Here is a 14,366-nt window from a genome sequence, read left to right as displayed (position 1 = left end):
TAGAGGAAGGATTTACAACATATAGGAAAATCACACAGTACCAGGAATCATGGCCCAGCCAAACTGATACACACATTTTTTGGGGACATAATTCAAACCATGACATTGAGCTTCTTTGATCTGTGGACTAATACTTTCCTTAGTTTTTGAAAATTAACTATTATGCTGTCCAGTAATCTTCTGCCACATTAATTCTTCCCCTTCTGGAAACAATTGAACATCTTTTATACAGGTTCGTTTTTTACATAGGTCTTCCACACCCTAGTTTTTAAAATTTTTATTCTTTTTCTCTTTCTGTCTCAGCTTAGGTAAATTATATTGACCTATTTTAGATTCACTGACCTTTTTCTGTTGCATTCATCCTGCTGCTAAGCCTACCCAGTGAATTCTTATTTTCAAGTATTGTTTTTCCAGCTAGACTGCCTTTTTTTTTTTTTGAAGTGCTCCCTTTACTTAGTATTGTTGGTATTCTTACTTTCTGTAATTCCATATTTCCATCTAGTACAGTTTTCTTTCAGTCAACAAATTTCCTTTAATGTTTTCCATTAATGTGTTCTGCTACTGACACATTATCTCAGGTTTTTGTTTTGTTTTTAGTATTTATTTTGTCTTTATTTGAAAGATATTTTTACTGGATAAAAAATTCTGAATTGACAGGTTTTTTTTTTTTTTTTCCATTGACAGGTCATTCCATTATCCACAGGCTTGCATTGTTTTTGACAAGAAATATACCATTGTTTTTATCCTATGCCTTCCCTTATTCACTCTCCAGCTGCTTTAAAATTTTTCTCTTTACTAAGGATATTCAACAATTGATTATAATGTGCTGTATGTGATTTTCTCTGTATGTATCCTTACCCCAGCCAAGCTCCTCTGTAGTATAATAGGCTACATCATCCACTCACTTATGCTCAAACTTGGCAATGCCTCTAGCAACCATCAGTCTCTGCCAACCCTAGAAAGGCTCATCCCTCTCTGAAGTATAGCTCTTTAGATTCCTTTGCCTCCACAGCTCTCTGATATCTTTTTAAAAGTTTAACTCTGTTTACTTCTAAATGGGTAACCAATTATATCGCTATCATTTATTAAATAAATCATCCTTTTCTTTCTAAAATTGAAGTATCTCCTTTGTGATAACTTAAACCCATTGCCATCGAGTCGATTCTGACTCATAGTGACCCTATAGGACAGAGTAGACCTGCCCTATAGGGTTTCCAAGGAGCGCCAGTGAATTCGAACTGCTGACCTTTTGATTAGCAGCCGAGCTCTTAACCCCACTGCGCCACCAGGGCTGTCATAACTTAAGCTTTGTATATACCTGGATCTGTTTCTGGACTCTGTTCTCTTACTTGTCTATTCCTACATTATTTTCAAGCTGTTTTGTTTTTAATACCTTTGTAGTAAATTTTAACACTTATAATGCAAGTTCCTGCCTACTAGTCTTCAGTCAATGTTTTGGGCTCTTCATTATTACCAATGAGAGTGTAAATTGATACTGTCACTTTGGAATTTAAATAGGTGTTTATCCTCATCTTTAGACTACCTTCACAATGCTGGGCCCCATGTAGAAGCAGAGAAAAGACTTCTTCCTTAGCTTTGTGCCACAGTTTGTTACCTGGATAACAGCATTTCTACTCAGGCCCTGAGTGTTAAAGTTACCCTTGACCTTTTCTGTCTACTCCTAGTTATCACACCATTCCCAGTCCACAGGACCTCACACAGAGCTGAACCTTGAACAGATACCATGCTGGTCTCTTTCCTTTGTTTTTTTACCCATTCCTACCACCATGATCTTCTAATTTTCTATTCATAAAACCACCTAGACACTAATGTGATGAGACAGAGTGTTACACATATCAGCAGTTAACAAGAGACCCTCTCTTTCATTTGCGAGAAGGAAAAAGTAGTTTCTCTTCACAGAAGAGGTCATTAAAAAAGAGGATATGCCCAGTCAGAATGGGTTAAATTAAAAGAACTGACAATACTTAGTGTTGGTGAGATGTGGAGTACCTGGAAATCTCATATATTGCTGGTAGAAGTATAATTTACTATACCTGTCTTGGAAAAATGTTTGACAGTGTCTACTAAACCTCAAATGCATCTATCCTGTGTCTTAACAAGTCTGCTACTGGATATATAGACAACAGAAAAGAATGTTCATGTTCATCAAAAGGTGTGTAGTGATTTTCATAACGATTATATTTTTGATAGCATTAAGCTAGAAACAACACGCATGTCCATCAGTAGTAGAATATTTAATAAATTGTGGTATAGTCATACAATGAAATGCTACCCAGGAGTACAAAAAAGGACTATTGATACACTCAACAACGTCGATGAATCTCACTGATACAACTTTGAGTGAAAGAAATCAGACACAAAAAGAATACACTGAATGATACCATTTATATATATTGTATAAATATGTCAAACTAATTTATGGTGATAAATGTCTGAATGTTAGTTACGCTGTGGGCTTGGGGTGGGTACTGACTGTGAGGAAACCTGTTTCAGTGATGGAAATGTTTTATATCTTCATCTTGGTTGTGGTTACACAGGCATATGTATTTGTAAAAATTCATCAACGTGTGAACTTAAGATTTTTGCATTTTACTGTATATAAATTCTACCTCAGTACACAAATAAAATTTTTTTTTTAACTTTAAAATTATTTTTATGTTTCGCCTGGCTGCCCCTTGCTGCTGTTGCCCAAGAAAACTCTGAACAATCCTGCCCATTGGAATGCTAACTAGAATTACATTAAATTTGTATAACAAATCGCAGAGACTTTATTGCATATGATACTAAGCCTGTTTTTATTCAGAGCATGAAACTTATTTAGGTCATTTTTCTGTATTCTATAATAAGTTTTTATAATTTTCTTCATTAATGTTTATACCATTCTTGAATTTATTTGTAGGTAATTATAGTTGTGAACAGGCTACTCATCCATTTATTTTTCTTCATTATCACCAGAATTAAGAAAAGTTATTTTGTACATACATCTTTTGTCAGGTATCCTACCAAATTTTCCTATTATTAATAATTTGAATCACTTTCGTAGACACTGTGAGATTTTCTTACTCTCTGCAGGAGAAGTTGTTGTTGTGTGTCATCGAGTCAGTTCGACTCATAGTGACCCTGTAGGACTGCCCCATACGGTTTCCTAGGCTGTAATCTTTAAGGAAGCAGATCATCAAGTCCTTTCTCCTTTGGTGCTGCTGGGTGGGTTCGAATCACTGACCTTTCAGTTATCAGCCAAGCACTTACCATTGTGCCAACAGGCCTCTTTGCAGAAAAGAGTTTTCTGGGGTTTTTTTGGTTTGTTGTTTCAATCACATTAACTAAAGATTTGCAGACTATATTGAATAATTATAGAGGAGCATCCCTGCCTTGTTTCTTGTTTAGTTGAAGTGTTTTAAGCATTTCAACAATAAATATGTTATTAGTCTTTATTCATGTCTTGTTTGAGTAGATTTTATCTAGCTCTAGTTTCCCTAGAAGTTTCTTACTAGGATTGGCTGCAGAATTTTATCATATGCCTTTATGAGATGTTATCATATTATTATTTTAATTTTCTTGCTTACTTTGTTGATATCTTGAATCATTTGATTTCCTTAAAAATGAGCCATCCTTGCATTCAAGAAAAAATTGCATTTGGTATATGTGGTGTGCATTCTTTTTATATACTTCTAGTAGAACAGATTTTCTGATACTTTTTTAAAGATAATTTATATCTATGTAAAAGTAAAATTAGTGTAATTTTTTGTGTTATTTGTAAGATATGGTTTGAATGTTTATATCTGTAGTTGCTTAATAATACAATTGCTTCTTACACTTTTTGGGATTAGTAAGGTCAGGTTTGTATGGTGCTCTGCTGTGAACAAATCCTTGAGACCTAATAACCTACCTTTTATTGGCCTTTAAAAGTGAGAGAATCTCTACTTTTATTTGGCTATCAGGAAATAATTACAGGTAAGTAGTTTTCTTGTTCAGGTAGATACGCAAAAAAGGCCACATAAACTTTTTTGACAGTTTGCTATAATATCACATTTTTTTGAAGTTTTCATTTTTATATTTTTTTTCTACAGTCCGTGGTGGATGACTGGATTGAGTCATATAAACAAGACAGGGACATCGCACTTCTGGATTTAATCAACTTTTTTATCCAGTGTTCAGGATGTCGAGGTACAGAACGTTGGGATAAATGATGTAGGTTTAGCCTGTCAATCCAGCAGTGTAACTGTACTTCACCTATCATTAGGCATATATAATTCATCCTAGAATTATATGCTAATCTTTTTCTGATAGAGATAATGATTGTTAAGTAAATTACTTAAGGATATTCTATTTTTGTTCGGCTTCAGTTTTGTTCTTTATAAAATTAACATTTCTGTATTTTTTGAAATTATAAATGAAACCTGAAACCCATCTCAAAGAATTTCTAAATGGATTTTTGAGAGCATAAGCTTTTATATTTATTCATATTTACCTACACTCCATGTTAGGAGTGACACTAGTTGCTAATATTCATTATTTTGTATCCTTTCCTGTATTTTTGCCCTCATTTTATAGATGAAGTACTTGAAGCTCAAATAATTTGTTTAAAGCAACTTGAGTATCAGAATTACATGTCTGAAGTTTACAGTCGGTTTAAATCCATAAGATAATTTGTTAATTTAAAGTGAAATTTTATTTTTATAATATCATTAGGTACTGTTCATACATATATATATGTATATTTTTAAGAATAGATGAATCTTAACAGATTAAATTAAGTGATCAAAATGATTTATGAAAGCTTGCTTATTTATGTTCACACTGTGCCAGAGTGTACAAAGATTATCAAGACAGTGATAAGAGTCTGTGTAATTTTTTAAATGAGGCTTTATCGTGAGGAAGAAAGAATTGTATACCAAGAGTTCAGTGAAGTTCTCGGTGCCATGACAAGAGTAACAAAACTAACTATAGTCCCATCAGTAATTTATGAGAATGCCCATTCCTTCTCAGCTTTTTAAACAAAACATTTTAATCAAATTTTTAGATTTGTCTTATGAATGAGTTAAAAATTACATATCAGTGGGATTTTCATTTGTATTTCTCTTATGAGTGAAATTTGAGAGCTAGTTCTGTTTCTCTCTCTCTGAATTCTCTGTTCATATCCCTTGCTCATCTTTCTATTGACCATTTTCATAGAGAATGCCATGTTTAACGTCAGGGAATTTGACAATATTGACTTGAAAAGATTTTAATAAAAGAAACATAGGTTCATACTTTCTCAATGTGATTAACAAAAACAGAAAAATGTTTTTCATATCAGTGGAATTTAATAAATAGAAGTCCTGAAATAGATCTAAGTGTATACAAAACTTTAGTAAACAGATTTTGAAACATATGAAAGGATGTTCATCTTCACTTACAAGAACAAACTTTCAAACTGAAACTACACCAGGATACCATTTTTTTTACCTATCAGATTGGCGAAAATGAAAAATTCTGTCAATACTCTTTTATAGAGGCTGATAGGAAAAAGACACTATTACATTGTTGGTTGGACTGCAAACTGTTAAAACTCTAATTATCTTTTGACCAAGCCATCCTACTTCTGAGATTTTGCCTTGAAGAGTTATCTCTAGTAATACAAAAATAAATGCACAGTGTTATTCATTTGCAACATTATTTATAATTGCAAAATACTGGAAACAATTTAAATGCTCATATATAGGACAGTGATTGACTCAACTATGGTATAGCTGCACAATTAGGTTTTTTGACACTGTAAAAAGAATGATTAATATCTCTGAACTGATGCAGGGCGTTTTTTGTTGTCATTGAAAGTATACACAGCGAAACATACACCAATTCAACAGTTTTAATATTTACAATTCAGTGACATTGATTACATTCTTCAGTTGTAAACCATTCTCGCCCTCCTGTTGTAAATTATTGTTCTCCATTAACATGAACTCACTACCCCCAAAGTTTCCTATCTGATCTTTCAAGTTGCTGTTGTACATTTAATCCCATATAGATAGTTCTTCAAAAGAGTATGATGTTCAAGGCAAACATTCTTTAATAGTTTAGTTAAACTATACTATTGTTTGGTTTAAAGAAAACTTACAGGGACTTTTTTGTTTTAAATTAAAGATTATCTCAGGGCAACAGTTTTAGAAGTTCATCCAGCCTCTGTGGCTCCAGAAAGGCTGGATTACTTGAGAATTTGGAATTCTGTTGCATACTTTACTCCATTGTGATCAGGATCAAAATGTTTAGTAATGGTAGCCAGGCACCATCCAGTTCTTCTGGTCCCATGGCAAAGGAGGCAGTTGTTCACAGAAGCAATTAAGACACATATTCCATTTCCTCCTCCTGTTCCTGAGTCCTCTTCCTCTGCTACTGAAGGCAAATAGAGACCAATTGTTGTACCTTGCAGGCTGCTTGCAAGCTTTTAAGACCCCAGGCACTACGAAATGATCTAGAACAGAATGACTAAAAATTATATTAGGCCAGTTACCTGGGATGTCCCATGAAACCACAACCCTGAACCTCCAAAGCAAGAAACAAAATTTTGGGATACATTTTTAAGGGCAAAATGCAAAGTACAAAAGAGTATCTATAGTATGCAACTTTTTCTGGTAAGAAAGAAGAAGAAATATCGGAGCTGGGCTCACAAGGACACATTAGCTGGGCCCTGAGGTATAAAGACAATAGCTAAGATAATCTTGGAAAATATCTTTTAGGGAAACTTTCGCATAAAGCCAATCAAACAGAACACAAAATACTCTGCTCTTTTTCTGTTAGCATTTAGTGAGCAGAAATTTGTTGGACCAGTGAAGACCCTCCTGACTGTTACTGAAACCTGTACCAATGATTGTTAAGAAAGACCATTCAAAATGTAGGATCACAGTTTCTAGCCAATCTGAGAAGGTGAAGCTTTCAATGTTTTTCCCATTTATAATGTTAATTAATATATACTGATGGCTCTGTAACTGGTCTTTGGACTCAGGCAGACATGGCTGTGGCAGCATGCTTGTCCGTTTTCCCATTCTTGCCTCTTCTGTAATATTCTTTGTACTCGGGCAGACATGGCTGTGGCAGCATGTTTGTCCATTTTCCCATTTTTGTCTATTCTGTGATATTTCCTTGGACTCGGGCAGACATGGCTCTGGCAGCATGGTTGTCCATTTCCCACTTTTGCCTTTTTGAATATATGCCGAATAAAACTTTCTTTTTGCTTTTAACAAGAAAGAAAGAAAGAAAGAAATAATGGAATGTACACATGTATTTTCTCATTTGACCAAAAGGAAGGAGAAACCAGAAAATAATGAGATTTCTTACCTATAGAGTATGTGGGAAAGGGGAAGGAAGTTGAATTGTGAGGGGGGTGATACTTATTGGAACTATGTTAATGTTTAACATACTCAAAAAAATAAACAAAATCAAGAAAATGGAGGGAAAATCAACAGTTTAAACAGAAAAATAATGAATAGCATATAAGAACAAGTAAAAAGAAAGAATAAAAGCACTAAAAGTAAATAGGGAAGAATTTCTTTATAACCTTGGAATGAGAAAGACCTTTTTATTAACTCTTACACAAAATCTGTACATTATAAAAGACTGATAAATTTAACTACATCTGAAAGAACAAGAAACATCTTTTGTATGGCATACACATTATAGGGAAAGACAAAGGACAAATTGGGGGGAAATTTTTTCACATTACAAAGGCCAGTCTCTCTATTATGTATTGAGATTAGATGAATTTTGTAAGGATTCCTTGTGCTGCAAATTAATTTCCAAAAATCTAGATTGTATCAGACTATTTTTTCCCAAAGCTACATAGGAACCAAAGACAAAAGGATGTTAAAGGGTTGGCTTAAAGAGACAGTTGAGCCACAGAAGGGTGGAAAAAGCCGCAAACCTTTTTTTCTAGTTCTTGGCTAGAGGGGACACTCCTACCAAGGAACTGCATGACAAATTGGAACATCTTGTCATGAATGAATAGTCTGGGCTTTGTTGTTATTGGATACCATAGAGTTGATTCCGACTCATAGCCACCCTATAGGGTTTTCTAGGTTGTAATCTTTACAAAAGCAGATTGCCAGGTCTTTCTCCCACGGAACAGCTGAGTGGGTTTGAACCAGGAACCTCTGGGGCCCTAATTACACTATTTTCCCCTTGTGGCCCTCTAGCCTTGTTGTTGTTAGGTGCTGTCCAGTCGATTCTGACTCACAGAGACCCCATGTACAACAGAACAAAACGCTACCCAATCCTGCACCATCCTCTCAATCATCATTATGCTTGAGCCTATTTTTGCAGCCACTGTGTCAGTCCATCTTGTTGAGGGTCTTCGTCTTTTTTGTTCACCCTCTACTATGCCAAGCATGATGTCATTCTCCAGGAACTTTTTCCACCTGATAACGTGTCCAAAGTATGTGAGATGAAGTTTCGCCATCCTCGCTTCTAAGGAGCATTCAAGGTGGATTTGTTTGTTCTTTTGGCAGTCCATGGTATATTCAATATTCTTTGCCAACACTATAATTCAAATAAATCAGTTTTTCTTTGGTCTTCCTTATTCGTTGTCCAGCTTTCCCATACATATGAGGCGATTGAAAATATCATATGACATGAGTCAGGTGCAGCTTAGTCCTCAAAGTGACATCTTTTCAGCACTTTAAAGAGATCTTTTGCAGCAGATTTGCCCGATGCAAATGACCACTGCTTCTGTGGACGTTGATTGCAGATCCAAGTAAAAGGAAATCTTTGACAACTTCAATATTTTCTCCATTTATAATGATGTTGCTTTTTGGTCCAGTGATGTTGCGAGGATTTTTGTTTTCTTTACGTTGAGGTGGAATCCATATTGAAGGCAGTAGTCTTTGATCTTCATCTTTAGCCTTAGAAGGTAGTAATGGTTTCCTACTTTAGCTATCTCAAGGTACATTAGTGTCTTAGTTATCTAGTGCTGCTATAACAGAAATACCAAAAGTGGATGTCTTTAACAAAGAGAAATTTATTTTCTCAGTTTAGTAGGCTAGAAGTCCAAATTCAGGATGTCAGCCTCGGGAAAGGCTTTCTCTGTCAGCTCTGGAGGAAGATCCTTGTAATCAGTTTTCCATAGAAGCTTCTCCGCACAGGAACCCCAACTCCAAAGGATGCACTCTGCTTCTCGTGCTGATTTCTTGGTGGTATGAGGTCACCACACTCTGCTAGCTTCCCCTTTCCTTTATCTCTTCTAAAATAAAGGTGGTGCAGGCAACACCCCAAGGAAACTCCCTTTACATTGGATCAGGAATGTGAGCTTAGTAAGGGTGTTATAATCCCACCCTAATCGTCTTTAACATAGTCTGATCTTGCCTCATTAACCACAGGCAGAGATTAGGATTTACAACACATAGGAAAATTACAATCACAAAATGGAGGACAGCCACACAATACTGGCGAATCATGGCCTAACAAAGTTGACACATATTTTTGGGGGACACAATTCAATCCATGACATTTAGCCATCTGTAGTTGTTTTCTTACCTCTGTCCACGTGTCTTCATTTGCACCATCTGGAGTGAATTGTTTACTGCCTGGACCCTAAGTTAGTAAGTATCAGTGATGTAGGAAATATGGCAAAGTAAACATTGATTTAAACACTGTTGACTTAGAATTACATTCTAAAGTTGTGTAACTTCATAAGTGTTTATAAGACAACACAGAATTATAGGTTATATTCATGTTAATATCCATGACAAAGATATGTTATCCATTTATTCATAGTATTACCATTGTTAAATATACTATATTGATGATGTTGTTAGGTGCCGTCGAGCTGATTTTTGACTTACAGTGACCCTGACAGACTAGAACTGCCCCATAGGGTTTTCTTGGCTGTAATCTTTTATGGAAGCAGATCACCAGGTCTTTTTCCCATGGTGCTGCTGGGTGGTTTAGAACTGCCAGCCTTTCAGTTAGAAGCTGAGTGCTTAAATGATGCACCACCAGGGCTCCTCACTATATCGATACAGGCATATATATGTATACATATACATATACATACATACATACATACATACATACATATATATGTGTGTATGTATATGCTTAAACCAATACATAACAGATTTCAGAAATAAATGTAAGGGGGTATCAGTAGTTTTTTTTGGCAAGTGTGCTTGTTTTCAGTTTAGACAGACAGATAGATAATAGGTAGATAGATGCCATTGAGTCATCCCCCATTGATGGCAGCCTTATGTACAAGAGAACAAAACATTGCCCAGTCTTGCATCATCCTCCCTGTCACTGGAATGTTTGAGTCCATTGTTGTTGCTATTGTGACAGTCCATCTTACCGATGGTATACCTTGCCTGCAATGGCCCTCTACTTCACCAAACATCATATCCTCCTCCAGCAATTGATCTCTCTTGATGAAATGTCCAAAGAAGCAAATTGGACAGTGTTCTATTGTGATTCACAAGGTTTTCATTGGATAATTTTTGGAAGTAGATCACCAAGCCTTTCTTCTAGTCTGTCTTTGTCTGAAAGGTCTGCTAAAACCTCTCCACCATGGGTGACCCCGCTGGTATTTGAAATACCAGTGACATAGCTTCCATTATCACAGCAACACAAAAGCCTCCACAGTATGACAAACTGTCAGAAAGGTGGTGGTTAGTTAACATAGTACTATAGGGTGTGCTTGCCATGAACTCTGTGGCAACAGGTTTGGTTTTGGTTTTATCAAACTTGAGAACTGATGGTTAGAAATAACCTTCTTTCTCAGTTAGTTATAACAATAATGGCTTTATTTTGGAGCTCTATTGCCTATCAGCAGTATGCCTGAGGGCTCTCTAGAAGTCAGGATTGCCAGAGAAATAACCTCATCCAGTAGCAGTCAACCCAGAATATCTTAGTAATTTTTTTTAGTAATATCTTAGTAATTTTCCTAGGCCAAGAGAAATACCTGATGGTTTTGTTTAGGAAGTAGCTAGGTCCAAATAATTTATTTGTGTCCAGATAACTTAGTAACTATATGAAAAAATGATATGCATAAATAAAAATAACAATTTTATTCCATTCTTAAATAATCAAAATTATTTACTAATGGATGTATGTGCCTGTTAGACACAGTACAACTTCTGAAATTGTGGAATATCCTCATTTCCTTTTCCACGTTGGTTTTCTGTCAGTACTTGTAAAAACTCAGCTTCTCAAAGATATGACATCATCAAAAGGAATATAGTATGATCTAATGTGGACTGTGAATTAATCTCATGCTAGTAGTTCCTGACATATATCAAAAATGTTGTTTTTCTTTAAAAATTTAATATGTCCCACAGTGCCTGTTTGAGTTTGCTTCAGATTCCCAGGGCACGTCAGTACATAGTTTGAGCACCGTGACCTCAACCAACGAGCGACTGGGAGTTAGTTTATAAATACCTCAATTACTTTGTCCCTGAGGTGGGATAATTTTGAACTGCATGTCTTGCTCTGGCTTCCAGAGTTCCCCAAGGAGCTTCATTAAGTTCCAGTTATCTGCAGTAGTAATTGGCTAAATTATCTTCAGCAAAATTTTATTGGCATGTGATATTAATGATATTGTTCGATAATTTCTGCATTCTCTTGGGTCACCTTTCTTTGGAATGGGTACAGATATGGATCTCTTCCAGTCAATTGGCCAGGTAGCTTGTCTTCCAAATTTCTTGGCATAGACAAGCGAAATGGTTGAACATCAACCAGTTCTTTTTGGTATAGTGATTCTGTGTATTCCTTCCACCTTTTTTTTATTGTGCTTTAAGTGAAAATTTACAATTCAAGTTAGTCTCTCATACAAAAATTTATACATACATTGTTATGTGACCCAGTTGCTCTTCCTGTACTGTGACAGTACACTCCTCCTTTCTACCCTGTATTTCCCGTGTCCATTCAACCAGCTCCTGACCCTCTCTTCCTTCTCATCTCCCCTCTTAACAGGAGCTGCCCATTTTGTCTTATGTATCTACTTGAGCTAAGGAGCGCACTCTTCATGAGTACCATTTTATGTCCCATAGTCCAGTCTAATCTTTGTCTGAAGAGTTATCCCCAGGAATGGTTTTAGTTTTGGGCTAACAGAGAGTCCAGGGGCCATGCCTTCTGGGGTTCCTCCAGTCTCAATCAAACCATTAAATCTGGTATTTTTACTAGAATTTGAGTTCTGCACCGCACTTTTCTCCTGCTCTACCAGAGACTGTAGTGTTCCCCATCAGGGTGGTCACTGGTTGTAGTTGGGAACCATCTAGTTATTCTGGTCTCAGGCTGATGGAGTCTCTAGTTTATGTGGACTTTTCTGTCTCTTGGGCTAACATTTTCCTTGCGTCTTTGGCAATTCTTCATTCTCCTTTACTCCAGGTGATAAGGGACCAATTGATGCATCTTAGATGGCCACTTGCTAGCTTTTAAGACCCCAGACGCCACTCACCAAAGTGGGATGCAGAACATTTTCTTAATAAACCTTGTTATGCCAGTTGACCTACATGTCCCCTGAAACCATGGTCCCCAGACAGCCGCCCCTGCTGCTCTGTGCCTCGAAGCGTTCAGTTGTATTCAGGAAACTTCTTAGCTTTCGGTTTAGTGCAGTTGTGCTGACTTTCCTTGTAGTATGTGTTGTCTTTCCCTTCATCTAAGATAATTCTTGTCTACTATCTAGCTAGTGAATACCCTCTTCCTTCTTCCCCACACACGTAACCATCAAATAATGTTTTCTTTTGTGTTTAAACCTTTTCTTGAATTCTCAGAATAGTGGTCTTATACCATATTTCTCCTTTTACGACTGACTAAATTCACTCAGCATAATGCCTTCCAGATTTCTCCATGTTATGTTTCACGGATTCATCATCTTTACTGTGGCGTAGTATTGCATTGTGTGAATATACCATAATTTGTTTATCCATTCATCCGTTGATGGGCAACTAGGTTGTTTCCATCTTTTTGCTATCATGAACAGTGCTGCAGTGAACATGGGTGTGCATATATCTACTTGTATGATGGCTGTTATCTCTCTAGGATTTATTCCAAGGAGCAGGATAGCTGGATCCTATGGTACTTCTATTTCTAGCTTTTTAAGGAAGCGCCAAATCGAAGTCCAAAGTGGTTGTACCTTTTTACATTCCCACCAACAATGTATAAGTGTTCCAGTCTCTCCATAACCTCTCCAACATTTATTATTTTGTGTTTTTTGTATTAATGCTAGCCTTGTTGGGGTGAGGTGGTATCTCATTGTAGTTTTGATTTGCCTTTCTCTAGCAGCTAAGGATCGTGAGCATTTCCTCATATGTCTGCTAGCCACCTGAATATCTTTCTTGGCAAAGTTCCTGTTCATATCCTTTGCCCATTTTTAACTGGATTATTTGTCTTTTTGTTATTGAGGTTTTGCAGTATCTTGTAGATTTTAGAGATTAGACGCTGATCGGATTTGTTGTAGCCAAAACTTTTTTCCCAGTCTGTAGGTTATCTTTTTACTCTTTTGCTGAAGTCTTTTGATGAGGATAAGTGTTTGATTTTTAGGAGCTCCCAGTCATCTAGTTTCTCTTCAGGTGTTTGTGCTTTGTTAGTAATGGTTTGTATTCTGTTTATGCCATCTATTAAGGCTCCTGGTGTCGTCCCTGTTTTTTCTTCCATTATCTTTATTGTTTTAGATTTTATATTTAGGTCCTTGATCCATTTTGAGTTAAATTTTCTGCATAGTGTGAGGTATGAGTCTTGTTTCAGTTTTTTGCAGATGTATATCCAGTTATGCCAGCATCATTTGTTAAGGAGACTGTCTTTTCCCCAATTAATGGACTTTGGGCCTTTGTCAAATACCAGCTGCTCATAGGTGAATGAATTTATGTCTGGACTGTCAATTCTGTTCCATTGGTCTATGTATCTGTTGTTGTACCAGTACCAGGCTGCTTTAACTATAGCGGTGGAATAATGAGTTCTAAAATCAGGTAGTATGAGGCCTTCCACTTGGTTCCTCTTCAGTAATGCTTTACTTATCCGGGGTCTCTTCCCTTTCCCTTTACAGTTAGTGATTTGTTTCTCCATGTCATTAGAAAATGCCATTGAAATTTGGATCAGGATTGCATTGTATCTATAGATTACTTTGGATACAATAGACATTTTCACAATGTTGATTCTTTCTATTCATGAGCAAGATCTGTTTTTCCACTTATGCAGGTCTCTTTTGTTTTCTTGCAATAGTGCCTTGTAGTTTTCATTATATGGGTCTTTTATGTCTCTGGTTAGATTTATTCCTAAGTATTTTATCTTCTTGGGTGCTCTTGTAAACGGTATTGATTTGGTGATTTCCTGTTTGAAGTTCTCTTTGTTGGTGTAGAGAAATGCAACTGATTTTTGTATGT

The 14,366-nt window shown here is 36.2% G+C and overlaps 1 protein-coding gene across 7 annotated transcripts in view; it reads left to right on the top strand.

Annotated features, from left to right (window-relative positions):
- STAG1 (STAG1 cohesin complex component) overlaps positions 1 to 14,366 on the top strand; it is a 552,131-nt gene that overhangs the window by 258,371 nt on the left and 279,394 nt on the right. For all 7 annotated transcript variants that reach the window (XM_023735988.1, XM_023735987.1, XM_023735981.1 and 4 more), the window contains one exon: positions 4,092 to 4,188. In XM_023735988.1, coding sequence (XP_023591756.1) covers positions 4,092 to 4,188 — 97 coding nt within the window. The remainder of the gene's footprint in view (positions 1 to 4,091; positions 4,189 to 14,366) is intronic.

This window comes from Trichechus manatus, unplaced genomic scaffold, assembly GCF_000243295.1.
Source record: "Trichechus manatus latirostris isolate Lorelei unplaced genomic scaffold, TriManLat1.0 scaffold00084, whole genome shotgun sequence".
Classification (NCBI taxonomy): Eukaryota; Metazoa; Chordata; class Mammalia; order Sirenia; family Trichechidae; genus Trichechus; species Trichechus manatus.
This window is presented reverse-complemented; position numbering and strand designations above follow the sequence as displayed.